This window comes from Podarcis cretensis (genome assembly GCF_951804945.1).
Source record: "Podarcis cretensis genome assembly, chromosome: 7".
Lineage (NCBI taxonomy): Eukaryota > Metazoa > Chordata > Lepidosauria > Squamata > Lacertidae > Podarcis > Podarcis cretensis.
Genome location: NC_137176.1, coordinates 59,033,672 through 59,056,992, shown reverse-complemented (window position 1 = coordinate 59,056,992; position 23,321 = coordinate 59,033,672). Strand labels below are relative to the sequence as shown.

At 41.2% G+C, this 23,321-nt stretch overlaps 1 protein-coding gene across 1 annotated transcript in view; it reads left to right on the top strand.

Moving 5' to 3' along the window:
* ARFGEF1 (ARF guanine nucleotide exchange factor 1) overlaps positions 1 to 23,321 on the top strand; it is a 77,657-nt gene that overhangs the window by 31,040 nt on the left and 23,296 nt on the right. The window contains exons 3-17 of the mRNA XM_079983251.1: positions 532 to 688; positions 1,385 to 1,531; positions 2,636 to 2,815; positions 6,666 to 6,942; positions 7,273 to 7,386; positions 9,143 to 9,318; positions 9,989 to 10,122; positions 14,945 to 15,179; positions 18,083 to 18,182; positions 18,322 to 18,461; positions 18,568 to 18,676; positions 20,159 to 20,360; positions 21,292 to 21,403; positions 22,830 to 23,035; positions 23,115 to 23,199. Of these exons, the coding sequence (XP_079839377.1) occupies positions 532 to 688; positions 1,385 to 1,531; positions 2,636 to 2,815; positions 6,666 to 6,942; positions 7,273 to 7,386; positions 9,143 to 9,318; positions 9,989 to 10,122; positions 14,945 to 15,179; positions 18,083 to 18,182; positions 18,322 to 18,461; positions 18,568 to 18,676; positions 20,159 to 20,360; positions 21,292 to 21,403; positions 22,830 to 23,035; positions 23,115 to 23,199 (2,374 nt within the window). The remainder of the gene's footprint in view (positions 1 to 531; positions 689 to 1,384; positions 1,532 to 2,635; positions 2,816 to 6,665; positions 6,943 to 7,272; positions 7,387 to 9,142; positions 9,319 to 9,988; positions 10,123 to 14,944; positions 15,180 to 18,082; positions 18,183 to 18,321; positions 18,462 to 18,567; positions 18,677 to 20,158; positions 20,361 to 21,291; positions 21,404 to 22,829; positions 23,036 to 23,114; positions 23,200 to 23,321) is intronic.

Sequence of the window (23,321 nt, the reverse complement as noted above, 5' to 3'; positions counted from 1 at the left end):
ATCAATTGAATTGGGGAAAAAACCAACTGGATGCCGTTACATGTTCCTGCACAAGTAAATGATGGTACACATCTTTTTAAATCCTAGCTCTTAAGAAACATCAGTTTATAAGTAACCCTTTACTTTATCCATATTCAGGTGCCTGTTATTCATATGGAGGACAAAACCTATTCCATATCTAAACAAACATGCACAAAAGCTATTTCACATCCAAGCCAGCATGCACAACCAGCCAATCTGTTAGCCGACTCCAACTAATACATATTTTCTTTGAAAGCCTGCTAAAATCCATAACTTGTTGCTGTGTTCATTGCAAATTGTTACATTTGTCTTGACTTCATAGCAGACTGTTGCTAATTTCTGTCTTTATTTCGGTTCAGTTTTAATTGGTAAGATGAATTCTTGACTGTTAAAAGAGAAAAACTGAACATACATCAAATACTTGGTGGTCAACTGTAGATGTGTATATGTTCATATTAAATTGTTTTGCTGTTAACTCAACTGCCATTCTAATTGGATCTTTCTATTCAGTCCTCCTCATGGAGAAGCAAAGGCTGGTTCAAGCACTCTCCCACCTGTGAAGTCAAAAACAAGCTTTATTGAGGCAGACAAGTACTTCTTACCATTTGAATTGGCATGCCAGTCCAAGTGTCCAAGAATTGTTAGTACGTCACTGGATTGTTTGCAGGTCTGTAAATTATATGCCATTAACTTTTTTTCTTAAATTTGTGGTTTCTTTTTATAAAGGAAGGAAATATAGTTGTTTCCCTAGATTATATTTTTAATTGCTAACACAGTACAACTAGTGAGGTTTAAGTTGTTTCATAAAATTTCAACATAGAGAAATTGTTGGTTTTAAAGGTAGATTGCCTTGCTAAGAATCTTTATTAGGAGACAGTTGGACTACTCACTAGCCTGGTTCAATTGTCATGGTTAATCTATTGTTTAATTGTGGGGAATGTGCTATAGACATCTCGTGTTTCCTCCTTCCTTTACACACCAATGTGCTTCCCTACTTCTTTGTTTGGGCCAGCAGTAGTTTTTCTACTATGCTTTAATAAAACTGAAATAATGAACCCACTTCAAACTAGAGTTTCTGGTTGTCATTTGGAGACAAACTATATGCAGTGGTAACCATTACTTGCCCTAGTTCAAATGCCACAGTAAAATATGGTCACTGTAAACTGCACTGGTGATGGAATGCACCACTGTCTTGCTAGTTCCCGCTTGGATCTGTTTTCCCTCTCATCTCATGTGTACCCCAGGATTTTAAGAAATCTAATATTCTGCAATGTTACTGTCAATGAGAATTAACCTGCATGGTACAAAATATAATCATGTGTTAAGCTGGCTTGTTCAGTTGTACTTTTGCTTTACTCCCCAGAAACTTATAGCTTATGGACATTTAACTGGCAGTGCTCCAGACAGTACAGCACCTGGGAAAAAATTGATTGATAGAATTATTGAAACAATATGTGGCTGCTTTCAAGGTCCTCAGACAGACGAAGGGGTTCAGCTACAAATTATAAAGGTAATCTGATGTCAACTGATCATTAGCTCTCATTAGAGTTTGCTGTTGAAATGAGTTCTACGCCCAAGACAGTGACCTGCAATTCAAGCATGTTGAACAAGAGCTGAAGCTGAAAACATGTATTAGTTTGTTTAATCAGTTATTACCTTAATAGGACAAGAATATTCATTCAATGTTGCTTATCAGTTTCACAAAAACATTTTACTGTTAACAGAAATAGAATTGCTTTTTCAGGGCCCTATCTAATAGGTTTGGACCCGCAGAAAGGTGATTGGAATTGACAGCTACAACTAAGCAGTCATTTGGCTGGAATATGAGAGAATTAATTCCATGAATCCTTTTCCCTCCCCTCTCATCATGTAGTTGCTGTAATTAAAATTTATAGCACTTACATGTTTAGAGTGAGGAACATCACACATAGACTGTAAAGACCTTTATAAAGTTGATAGTGGGTATTTGGGATTTACTGTGGAACTAATCTGTGCACAGGAGCCAGGTGTCATCAGGAAGAAGGCTTTCATTCCACATAGTGGCCTCTTTGAATTGAGTGCTAAAAGTGGGTTAGTAAATAAGAATTATTCTTGAACAATTTATGTCTGAAATGCACATTGAGTAGTTATGCAATGTTGAGTTGGAGGTTCAGTGCCTTGATTTACAAACTGAATTTTCCTTCCTTGTTCTGGGCATGGATTTTTCCAGTTTGCCTGAAACATGCTATTTAACATTTCAGGCACTCAGTTCTTCCATTAACTAGGTACATTGTCCTTATTCAATGGAAAGACAGAGATAAATGTTTAATGAATAAGATCATTAAATGCACAATCACACCATTGCTTAACTGCAGCAGTAAGGAGAAAATGATATGTACACGCTTCCTTGTGTACAAAGGTCCTATTTAAATGGTTATAGGAGCCATTGGCATAAGTTTCCATCTTCTTTAAATGCACTTAGCATGTGTGTCCTGGTCTTCATATATATGATGATGGTATGGCAGCAGTCTGGATTTGCCGCTGTATCTTAAAAAGCAGGGTGCACGTTAAGCATGTTGAAATGAGGTGAGGGCCTCAGTATTTTCAATTGTTAACTTTATTTTTATTTTTTTAGGCTCTACTCACAGCAGTAACTTCTCAACACATAGAGATTCACGAAGGGACAGTGCTGCAAGCTGTAAGAACATGTTACAATATCTATCTTGCAAGCAAAAATCTCATAAATCAAACCACAGCCAAGGCTACTCTCACACAAATGTTGAATGTTATATTTGCACGTATGGAAAACCAAGCAGTAAGTATGTTTGCATTTCAAATTGATATTGATTTCAAATGCATATTTAAATTCTAGTATTCCTGTGCAACACTTGGATTGATTTGCCAGCTGTGTCCACGTTGTTTAATTTGAAATAATAGTCCAGTGAAAGACACACAATTTAGCTTGTACGAATTTCATGTATAGAATACAACTGAAGACCAGAAAAATTGAAAGAAGCCCTGAATTGTGCATCTTTTAATTTATGGATATTAACGTTTCATACTATCTGGTGTGTAGAGGAGCAGGCATGGTTGTTGCTGCATCATGAGTGTTGGAGAAGGCCTCTCCCTCCTCAGGCTAATTCCATCTGGCCTAGGGGGCGGGACCCAGGCTCACCTCCGTGATAGTTTTAAGGACACTGGTGCTGCTGCAGCAAATGCTAAAGATGTTTTTATATATTTTAAGGTGTTTTAAACGTGTTTTTATTGCTTATTTTGTTGTACCACCGTGAATGGTGGTTTTTATCTATGTATTTTTGTTTTGTTCCATCTTGTTTGTTTTGGGGTGGGATATTGAGTGGGGTGGGGATTGGTTTTTGTTTGGGCATAATTGTTTTTGGTTGTTTTATTTTTCCATTTTGTAAATGGAGGTTAGTATGAGGCTTGGGATTGCTACCGTGGAAGGGCGAGGGAGGTATGGCGGTGGGGGCAGATGTTATAGGCGAAGGGGATCGAGATACGGATATGCTCGTACCCCTTCCAATCTGTGCCCTATCCCGAGAGACGAGGGTAGGGTGAGCAAAGATTACTCACCTCCTTCACTGGTGTTGTGCAATGCCAGGTCTATAGGCAACAAAACCACCACCCTGCGAGATTTCTTTACCTCGCAGGGGGTCGACTTGGCTTGTGTGACGGAGACCTGGGTGCGCGAAGGGGTAACTGTTACCTTACGAGAGATGGTGCCCCCGGGTTTCTCCGTCCTCCACCAGTCACGGACTGTGGGCTGGGGGGGAGGGGTGGCATTATTAATCCGGGAAGATTGTTCTTTCAGGGCTCTACCATCGCCATCGATCCCCGGCATTGAACGTGTTGGCCTAGTGTGGGGCTCCGAGGAGAGCTTGGCTGTCTGGCTGGTGTACCGGCCACCTAGCGCACCAGCAGCCACCCTGTCAGGCCTGCTGGAGGCGGTGGCCGGCTGGGCCTTGGAGTTCCCTAACCTATTGGTATTGGGAGACTTCAACTTCCATGCTGATGCCACTCCCTCCTCACCGGTTCTGGACCTGGTGGCTTCCATGGCGACACTAGGGCTCTCCCAGTTTGTTTCGGGCCCCACACATCAAGCAGGCCACACGCTGGATTTGATCTTTGGCGCTGGTATAGATGTGATCATGTCTCCTTCGATGAAGGTGCCATGGTCTGATCACTACGCTCTGAAAGCCAGGATTGACTTTCCACCCCCACCCTGCTTAGGTGGCGAGCCGATTTGGGCTCGCCCGCAGAGGCTGATGGACCCTGATAGATTCCGTCAAGCCTTGCGGGACCTTGCTCCCCTTGGCGACTCATTGACTGAGCTTGTTGAGGGCTGGAATACCCAGCTCCTGGCAGCCATCGATGAGATCGCACCTAAGCGCCCTCTGCGACCCCGCAGAAACCGGGCTCCCTGGTTTACCGAGGAGCTTCGGAAAATGAGCAGGACCTCAGACGGCTAGAGCGAGTATGGCGGGGTGCCCGTGACGGAGCCTCAAGAACATCTTATAGGGTTTTTATGAAAACCTATGAGATGGCAGTGAAGGCCGCTAAGAAGTCTTACTTCTCGGCCTCCATTGCATCCGCTAGCTCTCGCCCAGCGCAATTATTTAGTATAATTCGGTCTTTAACGTCCCTTGAAGGACAGCCAAATTTAAATAACAATCTGACACACAGTTGTGAGGCATTTGCGAACTTTTTTGAGGAGAAGGTCCTGTTGCTCCGCCATGACCTCCCTGCCAATTTGGATACAATAAAGGAACTGGAGGCCCCTCGACTGTCCTCGGGTCCAGTATTGGACCACTTTGACCAGATATCTCCAGCCGATGTGGACAGTCTCCTCCGAGCTGGAAAGCCCACCTCCTGTCCTCTTGACCCGTGCCCGTCATGGCTGATTAGAGCGTGTCCAGATGAGGTGTGGGCCCCCCTGGGGGATATCATCAGTTTGTCCCTTGGCACCGGGATATTCCCAGGGGAACTGAAGGAGGCAGTGGTGCGTCCGCTCTTAAAGAAAACATCATTAGATCCCTTAGATCTATCCAATTACCACCCGGTCTCGAATCTTCCATTCCTGGGTAAGGTGATTGAGAGAGCGGTTGCTGAACAGCTTGGTAGGTTTCTGGATGACACATCTGCTCTGGATCCATTCCAGTCCGGCTTCCGTGCTGGTCATGGGACCGAGACGGCTCTGGTCGCCCTAACAGATGATCTCCGCAGGCAGCTAGATCAAGGCAGGTCGGGGCTGCTGATTCTTCTAGATCTGTCAGCAGCCTTCGACATGGTCGATCACGAACTCCTGGACCACCGCCTTGCCGACGTGGGGATCCAGGGCACAGTCCTTCAATGGCTGCACTCGTTTCTCTCTGGTCGGGGACAGAGGGTGGCGCTTGGGGGGGAATTGTCATCGCGCCACTCCTTGGTGTGTGGAGTGCCTCAGGGTGTGATTCGCTCCCCGATGCTTTTTAACATCTTTATGCGCCCCCTCGCCCAGCTTGTCCGGAGTTTTGGGCTGGGTTGCCATCAGTATGCTGATGACACCCAACTCTATCTGTTGATGGATGGCCATCCTGACTCAGCCCCAGACACACTGGCAAGATGTCTGGAAGCTGTGGCGGCTGGATGGTTACGTGGGAGCCGGTTGAAGTTAAATCCTTCGAAGACAGAGGTCCTCTGGCTGGGGCGGGACGATATGGGATTGAGGGGGCAACTCCCATCTCTTGCGGGGGTGCAATTAGTGCCAGCACCGTCCGTTAAAAGTTTGGGTGTAATCTTCGATACCTTCCTCTCTATGGAGGCGCAGATTACAGCTATAACAAAGGCGGCATTTTTTCATCTCCGCCAAGCTAAGCAGTTGGCCCCTTATCTCTCTCGCCCTGACCTAGCCACTGTGATCCATGCGACGGTCACCTCCAGACTGGATTATTGTAACTCGCTCTACGTGGGGCTGCCCTTGAGACTGACCCAGAAACTCCAGCGGGTGCAGAATGCCGTGGCGAGACTCCTTATGGGGTCTTTGCTGTGAGATCACATTCATCCGGTACTATACCAGCTGCACTGGCTCCTGGTGGAGTACAGGATCAGGTTTAAGGTGCTGGTTTTAACCTTTAAAGCCCTATACGGCCTAGGACCCTCGTACCTACGGGACCGCCTCTCCTGGTATGCCCCACAGAGAAACCTACGGTCTGCAAATAATAACATCCTCAAGGTCCCAGGCCTCAGAGAGGTTAGGCTGGCCTCAACTTGAGCCAGGGCCTTCTCGGCTGCGGCTCCAATCTGGTGGAACGCTCTGTCACAAGAGACTAGGGCCCTGCGGGACCTGACATCTTTCCGCAGGGCCTGCAAGACACAGTTGTTCCACCAGGCCTTTGGTCAGGGCGCAGCCTGACTCCCTCCTCTGGCAACCTGCACAGAATTTTGCTTAATCGGTTGCCATTAATTTGATTTGATTTTAATTTATTTTTATAATGAAATATTTTTAGAATGTGTGATTATTTGATTGTTTGATTATTTGATTATTGTTAGCCGCCCTGAGCCCGGCTTCGGCTGGGGAGGGCGGGATATAAATAAAATTTATTATTATTATTTATTATTCTGATAGAAGAGATTTTCTTTAATACTTTATTTATTGATTGATTTCATAGCTTCAAGAAGCCAAGCAAATGGAGAAAGAGAGACATCGGCAGCAGCACCATCTACAGCAGTCGCCCTTAAGCCATCATGAGCCTGAATCACCTCAGTTGGGACATATTTCAGAGCAGACTATTGATCAGCTCTCCCAGGACCATGAAGGGGACTTGGACCATCATGCAAATGATGTGGACAAAAGCCTTCAAGAAGACACAGAAGCAGAAAATGGATCTGATATTTCCAGTGCAGAAAATGAGCAGACTGAAGCTGACCAAGCAACAGCAGCAGAAAGTAATAATGGGTGTCTTTTTCTTGTCATAGTGGGTTGAAAGAGGGTATGAGGTCTTGAGAAATAATTACTACTTTTTCATTTAGCTAAAGTAACATGTAGATTGCTAGCAGGTAGTGTTATAAGGTTTATTGATTCTTTACAAAGCTATGCTGTAGTCACAGTTGACATTCTACTTGTTTTCTAGGTAATTGCTATCAGCTCAGATTAAATAAATGCAATGAATAACTATCAATTCTGTTTAAGAGCTATTTCTTTATAAAGTAATAAAACTGACTCGAATGGAATTCTGATATATTTTGAGTAATATATTTTCTGTTTTTATTTTGTAGCTCTGTCTAAAAATGATACAGGGCCATATGATGGAGAAAGCAATCAATATGAAGAAACGGCACAGGATATTGTACAAAGTATAGTCCAAGAAATGGTGAACATAGTAGTAGGAGGTACTATACTTACCTTTAAAGTGTATTGCTGAATTGAGAAGGGACTTGCAGGAACTTAGTAGAAGGAAGTAGTGGTAAAATTCCTTTGTGTGTAGGGCAAGAAGTTGGGCTTTAAGTAAAATGATAATGTAGACTTGACCTTCACTTAAAATATTGTGCATTACTGAGGTCTAGTTCATATGTAAACAGTATCAGTCTTATTATGATTTATCAGAATGAGAACAAGTGGTGTACCTGTGCATGCTCTCCTGTTTCTCATACTCTGGTTGGTTTCACATGTAACACTACAGCAAACTAGCACAAATGATGAATCGATAATAGATTTCAGCTGTTTTGCTTCTCCTCGCTTGTTCTGCCTTTGGGCTGTGCTAAATCATGTATTGTCCATTCCCAGTCTCATGGATTTGCTTTCTCCAGACAAATCATGAAATGTAACCAATATTTGTCCTATAATTTATAGCTTGTGGTTTGGTAGGGCTTACCGTAAGCCTTGGTACAGACAACACTTTAAGCCAAACCATGACTTAGCACAGTGCAGCAGCAAAATGACCATGGAGGAATAAAATGACCCTGATCTCTTCTCCAGGAGCCCACACATTTGCTCATTCGTGTTAAACTATGGTTTGACTTGACTTTATGTGTGAACCGGGACACTGTAGTAGAATACTTTGCAAGGTTGTTTAAATAACAGTTTCCTATTACATACAAACTGGAAAACTATGGTTTAATCTCTCTTTACAAATCAGGATATGAAATCTGGTTTAATAAAACCATGGTTTCTTACACTGAGATCATTATGTTTGAATTGAGCCTGAGAGATTTTGTCTTGCAGCTAGTTATGTCTTCCAGTCATTGTTGATTCCTTAAACCTCTCTGTTATAGGACTTTGGCTTATTAAAGAAATATAATCAGTGGAAATTGAAGAGTTAAATGACACTTTAATTTAGTCATATCTCAGTTATTTCTACAGCATCACCTGTTTTTAGCTGCACTGGTGCTCATATTAGTAAAGCAAGCAGAAAAATATTTTTGGGGCAGTTGTGTTTCTGTTAAAGGGAAATTTCAAGTGATACTTGAGCTAATGAGTTGACCTAGTTTGAGTTATCAGGATTTGACAACTTATTTCTATATTTTTTCACTGCTTCTGTGTGAGCTCTTCACAGCAGGTTTTCTTTCTCTCCTGAGAAACTTAATGAGATGTTTATTAGTTGTGACACTTTATTAAAATGTTTGATCAGAGCTGAGAAAATACTATAAATTTTGGGGTTCTGGCCCTGTTTAGTGCTGAAAAATTAATAGTTTATTAAACTATTTTTATAATAGTTTATTATAAAGACTGCCATAACAAATAATGTATGTGTTACGGTCATAATTCAATAGACTAATATTATAAAACCCACATTAGCTCTAGGTAGCTCATTAAACTAGTTTCCAGTAGTTACTGTCAGCAAAGCTGAACATTTGTTTTAATTCTTAGGTGCTAACATTAAACTCTTTATAGTTCTTTGTCCTGGTAATATGATACTTTCTCAGCCAGCTGTTTTAATGTTGAAAATGTAATGTCTTTCTGACACTGATTTCATATAGTAGTATGGAACCAAGGCAATCTGTTGTGAGGCTGAAAATCTTCTGGTCTTGTATTTGACAATGTACATTAAAGACTTGACATTTTATTCTGCCAATAATATTAATACACCATCTTATCAATTCCTTTTAAATATCATGTTTTTTATTACATGGTTCTTTTATCCCGTAGATGTAGGACAAAGAACTGCTGAAAAGGTTATGATTGATGGACCAATGGGAACTTCAGAAGATGGAAGTGACAGTGAAAACATCCAGGCAAATGGAATTCCAGGGACACCTATTTCTGTTGTTTATACACCATCTTTACCTGATGACAGGTTATCAGTCTCTTCCAATGACACTCAGGTATAGGCGTGTATGCTTAGTCTTAAACCCAGTACACCTTTTGAATATATTTATGTCAGATTACAATTTAAATAGGGGGCCTTTTACAGAATACTGAAATGGTAAATGCTGTGTAAAGAGAGCTTGCAAAATTCTGTGGTACAGATACTTTATGACAAAGATTATTACTATGTCCTAGGCCAAGATTATGTGTGATATTGCAGTAAAATAAAATGCAGGAATAATCTTTGACTCTTGGATTTACAACAGCATGAATATGATAGCTTTCATTTTTATAGTAATTTCAGTTGTATCAGTTGGTAGCTAATCAGTTTTTGTTTAAATTCACTCTCAAAGTCACTTCTGAGCTCTTTGAGTTTCTAAGAGTACATAACACAAAGGCTAATTTCTGATTTGCTGACTATAATTTTCCAGGCGCCAAAATGGTATATATCTGATCACTATCATTGAAGAATGTGGTGTAAATTGACTTTTTGAACCAATTCGCTTCAAAAATGTTAGGCTTGTGATTTTTGAGCATGACAGCTGACTTTGAAAAGTACAGTAATAACTGTTGCATTATTTGCTAGCAAATATTTTATCATATCCTTCTATCCCCAAGCTTGGTTTTTACTCCATACACTTCTGCTTAATGCTAAATGGCTTATTAAAAACGTGTTAATTTCTTTAGGAATCTGGAAATTCTTCAGGACCTACCCCTGGTGCTAAATTTTCCCACATCTTGCAAAAGGATGCCTTCCTAGTATTCAGGTCACTGTGTAAACTCTCTATGAAGCCTCTGTCTGATGGTCCACCTGATCCAAAGTAAGTTGAGATTCTTCTGCTATGAAATACTTAGATGGTGTATATGCATCCGTAGCTGCACTTCCTCCTCCTGATGCACTATCATGTGATGCAGTATCTAACATAAGATAGTATCACTATCATTGAATCATAGAAAGCATATCTAGAATACGGTGCAACAGAATCAATGAAAATAAATTAAGCTTCTGGATAAATTATATTTGGAAACTTTGGGGTTTGTAAGTTCTGTTCCATGCACATGAAGTCCTCTCTGCAGTCAATTGGGTTTTATGAGGGACTTGAATTGAGAGTAACTAAAAGGATCTTCCTTTGAGCTACCAATCTTGTCTTCATGTTTATATTCCTTGTACCTCAGAATAGATACTACTGGATAACCCTTGTTTGAGAATAATAGAAGATGACAGTTATTTAGATGACAAGCAGTTTTTCAGATGATACATTAATCACTAGTGCTAACATATAAAACGGAAATGGTGGTTTAAGAAATAATTGTTTTGGATTAGAACCAAAGAGGTGGGTTGAATCCTAGCATGTCCTTCCTGTCATGGAATAGCCCCATAGGATCCAGTCCTCCTTTCGATCCAACACCCTGAATTATATGTTTATATAATTTATAGGCAGCCCAAATGGGCTGGCTTCCATGGTATGGGGAAATGTATTGGCATATATTTGGTACAAACTTAAAGTACCATATTTTTCGCCCTCTAGGACGTACTTTTCCCCCTCCCCTTTGTCCTATGGGGCAAATGCAGGCTTTCGCTGAAGCCTGGAGAGCGAGAGGGGTTGGTGCGCACCGACCGCTCTAGCTCTCCAGGCTTCAGGAAGCTATCCGCAAGCCTTGTGAGCCCGGTAGGAGTTCCCGTCGGGCTCCCAAGGCTTGCGGATAGCAGCCTGCATCCCGAAGCCTGGGGCGCGCTGCACAGGGCACCCCGGGCTTCGTGCAGATATCGGGCAGCCCCACAAGCTCGGGGGACAGCGGGGAGGCAAAAAGTGCCTTCCCGCTGTTCCCCGACCTTGTTCCGAGGCTGGCGCTGGGAGAAGCGCGCTTCTCCCCAGTGCCAGCCCCACAAGCTCGGGGGACAGTGCGGAGGCGCAGCTCGCCTTCCCGCTGTTCCCCGACCTGGTTTGGAGGCTGGCGCTGGGGAGAAGTGCGCTTCTCCCCACCGCCAGCCCCACAAGCTTGGGGGACAGATATCTGCAAGCCTGGGGAGACTGGTGCGACTTCCCGCCGGGCTCCCTAGGCTTGCGGATAGCAGCCTGTTCTGGGGGTTGAGGTCGGGGGAAGCTTGGGCATAATTTTCCCCTCCTTTATTTCCCCCCAAAAAAACTAGGTGTGTCCTATGGGCCGGTGCGTCCTATGGGCCGAAAAATACGGTATATATGAAGTCCTTAAATTGATTTTGGCAATTTAACGGAAGTATTTACGCTGCAGGATATCACATGCAACATAACACTTCCATAGCAGCATGTTAGTACTTAAGTGAGAAAAAAGGACACTGTACAAGTCTTTTTCAAATTTTATTTTAGACCAGCAATGTATAGAAATATTCCAGTATATATCCAATTTGATTTTCAGCTTTTCACTGGCCTGTTAGGAATGCTTGCAAGCAACTTTTTTTCAGTTTGTATGTTAAATTGCAATGTTTTGTGCAGTACACCTTTATTTTACCAGTCTCAGTTCCAGGTCAGCAGAATGTGTTGATGATTGAAGGCAAGCAGCAACCTTTTGAGAGGTAGGGCTTCCATCATGCAGTTCTGCTCCTGCCTTCATCAAGGTCAGCCAGTTACCATTAGCTTCTGGTTTCTTCATTCTTTGCCTTCTTTTACCTACCTTACTACTTTAATAGTATAGACAGCTTAGTTAGAGTTTTTCATTCCTTATCCATGTAAGTGCTCTGGGAGCTTTTTTGGCTGAGGAATGGGGTGCAAATGCTCTAAATAAATAAATAAATAAATAAATAAATAAATTTGCCCAGTGTGGATCCACCCATTTCTATCCTAGTTTCTGGGGACTTACAGGATGGGAAGTCCATTGCCAGGATGTTTCAATCCAAGGTCGGTGGTCACTAGCAGAAGAGACAATGAACATCAACTGGCTGGAACTCAGGGCTGCTCATCTCACTCTCCAGCACTTCCCAAGCCATCTTCCCCTTCCTTATCTGAACCAACAACACCACAGCCAAATGGAATATCAACAAGCAAGGCTCGACTCAACTCTGGGATCTTCAGAAGGAAACTGCTAATGAATTGGGCGGAAGTCAACATTCAGTTTTTCACTTCAGAGCACATCTCAGGTCTCCTACACATCCAAGTGGATTGGCTTAGCAGGAAGCTCAGAAGTTGGATCAGGTGGAGTGGCAGCTGAATTTACAAATATTCCAGCTCATCTACTATTGTTTCAGCCAGTGCCAAGTCTACCTCTTCACCTCAGAAAGAAATAATCAGCTCCCTTACTATTTCACCAGGTTTCACACTCTGAAAGCAGAAGCCTGGGGTGCTCATCTTGCTCTGACCTCAGGGACTACTCTATGCATTTTCCCCAACACCTGTTTTGCTACAAGTCCCATGCAAGACCAAGGAAGAAAAGATCAGAGTAATTCTTGTTACACCATTTTGGCCACTCTGACCCTGGTTTCACAAAATATTGAGTCTCTACATCTGCCCGCCCCCCCTTTTTTTACTACACAGTCAGCTGACTGTGGAATTTGAATGGGAACGTTTTACAAAAAGAAAGTTCTTGTCAGCAAAGATAGACATTTTTCTTTATTCCAGAAGACCTGCTGTAATACGCATCTACCAAGCCACTTAGAAGCCTTTCCTCCTATCATACTCCACCAAGCTTGACATTTCCACCATTCTGGAATTTCTCCAAGAAGGCCTACAAAAAGGTCTGAAAGTTAATACTCAGAAACATCAGGCAGCGCAACAACAATCGCCTCAGTTCTTTCAAAGTCACGCTCTCCTCCCATCTCCTCTTACTCCTTACTAAAATGCTTCTTCAGAGGTGCTGCACTAATTTGTCCCCCCACTATTGACAGATTCCCTTTATGGAATCTACACAGGGTCCGTTTTGCCCTGCAATGGCCCCCTTTGAACTTCTCAGATGAGTTTCTCTCCAAATCCTGTCTCTCAGAGTGGTTTTCCTCATTACTATTGCCTCTGCCCACAGAGTCTCCAAATTAAACATGCTCTCTATCACTAGACATCTCTGTATTTTCCACGATAACAGAGTAGTTCTCAGGACTGATCCCTTTTCTGCCCAAAGTCTTCTTTTGTTTCCACCTTCAACAGGGGATCGTTTTACCAACCTTTTGCCCATCCGTGGTATACACCAAGGAAAGGGCCTGGCACTCACTAGATGTTTGTAGAGCCCATGTTTGGACAGTGTTCTCGAAGCTACCAGCATAAGTTTGACCAAGCTGTGGGAGGCAGTGGAAGTCAGGAGTGCCTGGTGTGCTCTGGTCCATGGGGTCACGAAGAGTCGGACACGACTAAACGACTAAACAACAACAAGGTCAATATAGACAGAACCAAAGCTACACAGACAACCCAAGAACATATTTGTCTCCTTCCATCCCCCATCCCCCCCCCTCAAGAACCACTCTTTACAGATGGTCTCAAGAACCACTCTTTACAGATGCATCAAGGCATGTATAGTGCTAGCATACAAAGCCCAAAAGATCTATGTTCCTCAGCATATCACAGCCCACTCCACTAGGTCTGCAGCCACTTTGGCCACCTTTCCCTCTCACACTCCTTCAGGAGATTTGCCGCACAGCCACCTGGGCCATGCCTTAGCATTTTACCAGACAATACTGCTTGGACACATACACCTCACCTGAGGCAGTGTTTGGTCAGAGGGTCCTGCAGCAGGTGCTCCTCCCTAGCTCCTGCAGCTGTAGCCCACCCTAGGGAAGTTAGCTATTGCACATCCTATCCTGCTAACCTGTAACTGGAAATGGAGAGAAGTACAGTTTCACTCACCTGAAATGTAGTTTTCCATTCCCAGTGATAGGTCAGCAGGTCCCACCTTAGGTAGTGGGCTGCAAGAGTCTTTTTTCCTTTCTGTCATTTCCTTATACCATTCAAGTTGGTTGTAGTTTTTGTTAGGAGGAGGTAGGTTTTCCTCCCGTTCTTTATGACTCCTGCTTTCTTGAGCTTGGTGAGTCCTTGAACTGCATGATGGGAGCCCGGCCTCCTGAACAGTTGCTTCCTGCCTTTGATCAGGGGGAGGAGCCACCAACCAATCCTGCTGACCCGGAATTGGGAATGGGAAACTACATTTCAGGTGAGTGCAACTGTAGTATTGGGTTCCCCCCGCCACACAAAAAAAGTACTGGACACAACTTATATGTAAATCTCCCATGCCATCAAAGGGAACAAAATTTATCCTTATCTTGTGCCTATGATTTAGAAATAAAAAGAGCTCTCCCCTTCTCCCCCTCTCAGTGCACAAAGAGGGGGAAAATATTTAGGAGAGAGAGCTGACATGAGTTTTTTGAGAATTGACTGGCTAGCATTTAGAACATTGTATGCTCCATAAAGGTCAAGGTGCTGTTCATAGCAATGAAAGTGATTAAACTACTGTTCCTGATTGGTGTATTGTGCCTGGGGTGTATGAAATACAGTGTGCTCTACTGTAAACCCTCACTTTCAGTAAATCATTGTGCAATGGTAGTTGTCTAATACATTAAGTGGTTGGTTTATATTTTATGTAATTGCCTAGGATTTTCTAACAATAGCTTAGAGATGTTCATAGTCGTTTTTATAAAGAGAAATATCTCCCACGAATTGTTCAAATAACTGCAATTATTCCTTCTAGGTCTCATGAATTGCGGTCAAAGATCCTTTCATTGCAGTTGCTGCTGTCTATTCTGCAAAATGCAGGACCTGTTTTCAGGACAAATGAAATGTTTATCAATGCTATTAAGCAGTATCTTTGTGTTGCACTGTCTAAAAACGGAGTCTCGTCTGTTCCAGAAGTGTTTGAACTTTCGCTTTCTATATTCCTCACTCTACTTTCAAATTTTAAGACTCACCTGAAAATGCAAATTGAGGTAAGTTAACATCCAGCAATTTAAGCACCTTACTTGAAGTAATTCAGTATCCCTCTAGGCATCGCATACTGTTCAGTTGAAATACACAAGGTTCATAAAAGAACAATTTCGTTTTAGCCTCAAACTAACTTGACTTCGTTAGGTTTAATGATACCTTGTTTTAAATAAACTCATATAAATCGACCCAAAACTGCTACTTATCAAGAGCACAATTTACTGCAGCATTCAAAGAAAAGAATTGTAGATGTTATCCCTAAGCAATTTTTTATTGCTGGCCTGAGTTTACTAACTAATTAACTGTTAGTTGAGCATTTCATTTGCTACTGTATTATTGTCACCTGCCACTGCTCTCCTTGGTTTTACACATTATCTGTACCAAAATGTTGCTGTTTTAGTTTGTATTTCAGTTGTTTTTTCATGTTGTGTAATGTTTTTCTTATAATTCTTCAGTAAACATCTAGTTGGGGGAGTGGGGTGAGGGGAGAGAATAGAATTGTACCCTCATGCAGATGTTCAGATAGCAAAGTAGGGAATCAGGATCATCCATCCCCCACTCCATCTCCACCTGTCATTAATGTGTTGGACTTCAAGTTTGTGTGGCTTCACTTATAGACCCTTGACGTAGGTAATCCCTTATCAGCGTGATCTTTGCAGCCTAGATACTGGAAGCAGGGCCTATATACTGTGTGTGTGTGTGTGTGTGTGTGTGTGAGAGAGAGAGAGAGAGAGAGAGAGAGAGAGAGAGAAGGCCTCTATGCAAATTTGAAATAGAACACATGTGGGCATGGGGATTGATTTATACTCCATTTTTCTTTTAAAATCGTAGCTAAAGCTGCTTACAATAAAAGAGAAGATAACATAATAAAACAAAGCAATAGAATAATACATCCATTAAAATACTGAACAGCTTTAATGAAACTGATGCTTCAGTCAAACCAGCATAAAAGCATTGTCTTACCTCTTACGTCTAATTAGCACCAAAAGTACCTGAGAAGTATAGGGTAAAACTCAATACATCATTTGTCTTGAAAAGGTCACTGTAAGGCACCAAATTAATTTTTCATCATACAAATACCTCTTGCCAATTTATGAAGCTCATACCTAAAATGAATGAGTTTCTTCATGGTTCCAGAAATACTAATAGAAAACATACTAAATTAAAATATATAACTGTGTAAATGTATATATAAGTGATTTGCATATTGAAATGACAGGCGCTGTATAGTTTATTACATTCTGCCTCCACCTTTGGGAAAAGGCAGGAAGTTATCGTTTTCCAGTGGTGAAGATGAGAGTTGGTGATGAGGATTTAGTCTTATGTGTGCTCTGCCTTCTGCTGTTCATCTCCTATTTGCTATGTGGCAAGCTGTTTTAATACTAGCTTTGTGTGTTGGTCTTCCCATTTCCTGTAGGCACTGTGTGCATATATAAAATATAGGAAATTTCCATTTAGCTGTGTCTCTTTGGTGGAAAGCGGGTACCTCTTTTAAGAAACTTCTCAGAACTTCTACTCAGCCATGCTGATGAGATTTATTAAAAACAGTAACCTGTCATATCATATTCTAATGCATATAGAGGCAAAATACTTAGCTTCTTAGACAAAAGAATCTAAAGAATTGTGAAGTTAGTTCTGTGACTCCCCAAAAGGGCTCTAAAAGTTGTGGGTTGTTTGACATGACATTGGGTTGAACTGGTCCCCCAAAAAGTTCAAAAACAACAGTATGGGCTAGTCATAAGTAGCTCTTTGGCTTCCAGCCATGGGAAAGTGATGAACGCAATGTTTTATATTGCTCTATCAACAGGCTTCACACAACTGATTCTTAAGTACCGTATTTTTCGCTCTATAGGACGCATCCGACCATAGGACGCACCTTGTTTTAGAGGGGGAGAACAAGAAAAAAAAATCTCCCTCTCTCTGCTCAGCGCCCCTTCAGCGAAGCAGCAGGAGAAACGGAGCCCCTTCCATTTCTCCTCCCACTTCGCTGAAGGGGCGCTGCACAGCTCTCCCTCTCTGCAGAAGCCAGGAAAGTCTTGCTCTCCTGGCTTCAGCAAAAGGAACCCAAAGCCTTTGGAGCACAGCCCGAGGTCCCGCTACGCTCCGGAGGCTTCAGGCAGCTATCCCTGAAGCCTGGAGAGCGATAGGGGTCGGAGGCTTCGCGTTGCTATCGCTAAAGCCAAGGAGCCTGCATTCGCTCCATAGGACGCACACACATTTCCCCTTAATTTTTGGAGGGGAAAAAGTGCGTCCTATAGAGCGAAAAATACGGTATGTAGCTATTGCCGCTTATGCCCTAGGTCAGATATTAACTAGCCTGAAAGCTAATGTCAGATGACGAAAGTATTATATTCAAGGATGTTCCTTTTCCAAATGGAAAAAGTCACTTTAAGAACCAGTTGCGATGTTCTCTTTCATGGTTTATGAATCCAAGAACGAGCATTGAATCCATGCACCATTTCCACCCTGCCTACCTCTGCACGCTGCCTTCAGTGCACAGATCCTGGATTTCTTAAGCCAGGGCTGTCTGTTTTTTGTTTCTGTTTTGCTTTTTTCAACTTTGCCTAGCAGGACATCCAAATGCAATTTAACGGAGCTGATAGAATAGTAATTAGAGTGAATGCAATTACTGTTAAAATCAGACTTTGTGACCTACAGGAACTCTCTATGAATCATTTCCCTTGAATTAAAATGTTCCTGTACAACACATGGCTATCTATTGTCCTGATGAAGGGAATAACATATTTTTATTAGCATCGGTGCTAACTCTATATACCAAGATTAAGATATGAATTCTATATATGTTAAGCTTTGCATGGGCCAGATGTTGGATTATAACAGTTAATGAATGAAGTACAGGGTTTGGGAAATAAATGTAACTTCTTTCTGTCCATACCATTTTTCCTAGGTTTTCTTCAAAGAGATTTTTTTGTATATCTTAGAAACCTCTACTAGCTCCTTTGATCATAAATGGATGGTTATACAAACACTGACAAGGATATGCGCAGGTATTACTCCATTGGGCATACCTATTTGCTTTTCAAAGGTTTAGGGTCACATGTCTTGCTGGTTTTGAGGGCTTTTGTTGCTAGGCCTATATGTTTACCTAGCAGAGCTTTTCAATGTATAATTTTGTTCCTGTTACAGATGCCCAGAGTGTAGTGGACATCTATGTAAACTATGATTGTGATTTGAATGCTGCAAACATATTTGAAAGACTAGTTAACGACCTGTCCAAGATTGCTCAAGGAAGAGGCAGCCAAGAACTTGGAATGACCAACATTCAGGTAAAAACTATGGCATATCTCAGTATGCTTCTAGTAGTAAAAAAACAATTAAATTAACGTGGAATATTACCTAAATATTTTTGCAAATATATACAAATTATTGCAGGAGCTAAGCCTGAGAAAGAAGGGACTTGAATGCTTAGTCTCCATATTGAAGTGCATGGTGGAATGGAGTAAGGATCAGTATGTAAATCCCAACTCTCAAACAACCCTAGGTAAGCTGTTTGGACATTCTTATTCCTTAGTGACATGTTGACCTGAAATGCACTGGAGTTGATTTTCCTGTTTGCTAAGTATGACAACTTGCCCTGCTCAGATATGCAAATTACTGCAGCTACAGGTATGATTGGGCTTTGCATGCATGTGTGAAGTCTGCAAATAATAGAGCGTTGGATCCAGAGAGACACCCATAGAGGAAATACTGGTGTTGGCACTGTTCTACAAACTGTTACACAAGAGACTTCAAACAACCGCGTTCTTACCCAAGCACATATTTTCAGACCTTGGGCAAGAGATCATGCAATACCCTGTGATAACAGAAGCACACAATTATCTCTCCTCACATTTTGTTAAGTTGGGAAAAGTTCTTCCATTTGCAGTAGTTTTCCCACAGCCACTTGCCAGATGGTTTCCTACATCCTTTACAGTTATGTAAGCTGTTTTAATGTCATCATATAATGTGCTGCAAAGATTCACAATGTCTGGAATTGTAGCGTGCTTTGATCTTGTAAAGGGTTGTATCATTCGTTATAATAAATACATCTGTCAGGGTACAGTGGTACCTTGGTTCTCAAACTTAATCCGTTCTGGAAGTCCATTCCAAAACCAAAGTGTTCCAGAACCAAGGTGTGCTTTCCCATAGAAAGTAATGCAAAACGGATTAATCCAGACTTTAAAAAAACCCCAAAACAGCAATTTAACATGATTTTTACTATCTAAAGAGACCATTGATCCATAAAATGAAAGCAATAATCAATGTACTGTACATAAAATAAATAAGACAGTATTGTAGATGATAAAAATTAAAATTATTATTTTTTCTTACCTTCACTGATGATAGTCATTGTTTGGATGGGGGGCTTTTATCCATTTCTGCAGTCACACAGGCAATCAGTCAGTAGCTGAGCTGGGTTCCACACAGTCACAAAAACAAATTAGCCAAAAAAGCCTCAAAAACAAAAACACAAAATAAATAGCAAAAACAAAAGCACCAAACTTAATCCGTTCTGAAGTCCGTTTGACTTCTGAAATGTTCGAAAACCAAGGTGCAGCTTCTGATTGGTGCAGGTGCCCCAAAAACAATAGCCGACAACTGCACCAGACGTTTGGCTTCTAAAAAACGTTCAAAAACCGGAACACTTACTTCCAGGTTTTTGGCGTTAAGGACCAAGGCGTTTGAGAAGCAAGGTACTACTGTATTATTTTAAATCTTTCAACTTTTTGTTATTATTCTTCTATAAAATTAATTTTCTTCCAACTTCCAGATCTGATATTCTTGTTTAGGTTCATTTAAAAAAAAAAAATGTTAATCTTATGACTCTCTGTCACATAGAACTAATGATGTATATCTTACTAAATATTATTAATAACTAGACTTTGAATGTGATGATGGACAGTTAACAAATTGGCAACTTCTAAAAATGGTACAAACATCAGCTAAATTGTAAAGATCCTTTTCCTTTGCTATTCTTGTGCAGGACAAGAAAAACCCACAGAACAAGACAGCACTGAAACAAAACACCCTGAGACAATTAACCGATATGGCAGCTTAAATTCCTTAGACTCCACAGCTTCATCAGGAATTGGTAGCTATAGCACGCAGATGTCTGGTACTGACAATCCAGAGCAGTTTGAGGTTCTAAAGCAACAGAAGGAAATAATAGAACAAGGAATAGATTTGTAAGTTTATTTGTTTAACCCATAATGTAAATTGTCAGAATGCAGGGGAGTCTCCTGATACCATTTTCTTTCATCTACTACCTTTTACTTCCTTTGTAGAAAGAATATTGTAGCATCTATTTTTCAAAGTGCTAACTTCACTGGAACTGTACTTACAAACTTCGAGGACTACAGACTTACAGGCCAATTATAAACATTAATCAGATTTAAGTCTTAACTGCATTCAGTAAGACTTATTTTCTAGGATGTGCACTTGGGATTTGAGCTTCAGTTTGACTCTGGTTTTCTTTTGGCCTTTTACCTCACAGTTACTAAGGTGTTACCCAATTACATCTATGCTGAAAGCTTTGGTAGTTTTTTTCATTCCTTTCTTTCCTGAGCTACTGCTGGAAATGGAGCAGGATGTGAATGCAATTGTTTAAAAAACAAAACTCAAAAACCAGAAATGTGGACAAAGATCAGATGGAAACAGCAGTGATAATAGATATAAAGTCAAGGAGAAGTAGACTAGTAATATTGCATAGGCATTTAGAAGGAATTTAGAATTTACTGTGATCTTATTCTAATGTGTATTAAGAAGTAGTTATGAGGAACTGTGAGGTGGAAATATGACAGCCTGATGTTAAAATATATTATGATCTTTATATCCTTTCCCTTCTCTTGTCAGCTTCCCCACCCCACAAAAATGCATTCAAATATTTTAACAGTATGGTCAATTGGAACTTCTCCTACTAATTTACTATTGCTTAGGGATGGGTTTCTTACTCTTCAAATTATGGCTCAGATCCGGAAGAAGATTCTCTGGGTTTTGATTTTTAAATGGGTCTTGGGATGATTGTGGTGCCAAGTTGTGAATCCCCCTCAGCATACAGATGTTTTTGCCTTGTATGTGCATTTTCAGTGATTAATGAACATGTGATTTAACATACAGGTTTAATAAGAAACCAAAGAGAGGAATTCAGTACCTGCAAGAGCAAGGTATGCTTGGTACTACTCCTGAAGATATTGCCCAGTTCTTGCATCAAGAAGAAAGATTAGACTCTGTAAGAAAAATGTTATTAATGTCCAATGTATTTCATATGCGATTTACTTTGTAAATACAATTGCAGTAGTTTGAGCTAGACTTAAACTCATTCCTATCATAACTGTGTAATGGTAAAGAAGTGTTTATAGCTACACCCCAGAGAGTCCATTTAAGCACACCCAAGGGCCTCACATGTCCAGCAGGACTTGTGGCAAAACAAATTGAAGCAGCAGCAGCCCTTGTACCACTTTCCCCACTGCTTCGTAAGCTCCCCAGAGTTACAAAAGTAGTTTGCTATGTGAGCAAGAGACTACATTCTAAGAATAGTCCTACTGGCTGTCTGGAATATGTGTAGCTTGCACATAGCTTAGACCTGATTATGAATTTGTAATAGATGGATAAATAATCCCATTTCAAGCATCTTAAGAGTTTCATCACAAATAAATGGAAGGCTTTCTCATCTGTAGTGTGTTATCTAATATAACTGCTCTCCCCTTTCTAAATAGCTGGTGGCAATGGGAAAAAGACTGCCTTTACTGGCTTCAGCAAAGTAAAATTATCCCAGGTTTCCTTGGTGCAGCAGCATAGGATCATCCTTAAAAGGACAAATACAGTACCCATTTTTATTTTTAATTTAAATGTGAATACAGTGGTGCCCCGCAAGACGAATGCCTCGCAAGACGAAAAACCCGCTAGACAAAAGGGTTTTCCGTTTTTCGAGGCGCTTCGCAAGACGAATTTCCCTATGGGCTTGCTTCACAAGACGAAAACGTCTTGTGAGTTTTTTCCCTTCCCCCCCCTTTTTCTAAGCCGCTAATAGCCGCTAAGATGCTAATAGCGCTAATCCACTAAGCCGCTAATAGGGATGCTTCGCAAGACAAAAAAACCGCTAGACGAAGAGACTCGCGGAACGGATTAATTTCGTCTTGCGAGGCACCACTGTACGCTTCTGAAATCTAGAGCATCTTATAGGCCAAGATGAATGGGAAGATGATCTTCTGGCCATGTATGATCTTGGTTGATTAGAACTTCAAATTTCAGAGCTTGAATGATGCAGAATCTGTTATGGGCCAGAACCTAATTGTCTCAAATGCTGTGGGCAACAGTTCATAGAACTGGGGGTTGGGGGAGTGCAGTAAACTCCTGAAGGATACCATCCTAATGTGAGGTTGCTCTCTTGCTTACATTGGCAGTCAGCCAGTTTCTTGTCTTTTTTTAAATGGAAGGAAGGTGGTTTTCTTCCCCTGTCAAGCAATTCACTGGAGCTAATAAACTTTCCTTTGCTGTAGTGTGGATTACAATAATCAGCAACCAACAGAGCAACATATTTTGGGTGTTTATTTTTTAAATATTTAAAAAAAATGAAAAATGCAGTATGGCTGGATCACTTTCCATTTGGTTGTATACATGTTGACCTGACCTGGAATTAATTATTTTCATTTTAGACTCAAGTTGGGGAGTTCCTAGGAGACAATGATAAATTTAATAAGGAAGTTATGTATGCCTATGTGGACCAGCATGACTTTTCAGCAAAGGATTTTGTTTCTGCTCTGCGCATGTTTTTGGAAGGCTTTCGTCTTCCGGGAGAAGCTCAGAAAATAGATAGATTGATGGAGAAATTTGCTGCTAGATACTTGGAGTGCAACCAAGGGTAAGTGGCTTTCTCTTGCCTTTGTCTAATCTATAGCTGGATAAAGGGGGAAATTGATTATATATATTTTTTGTTTCAGGCAAACCCTCTTTGCTAGTGCTGACACTGCTTATGTCTTGGCTTATTCAATTATCATGTTGACAACAGATCTCCATAGCCCGCAGGTACATTACTTAGAACCTATTAATTATAGCTTGAATCTACAAAGTGACTCACTCAGGTTTATTAAACCAGCACCATTTTAAGCTGACTTTACTACTGATTTAAATAAATCTTATTTTCCTCC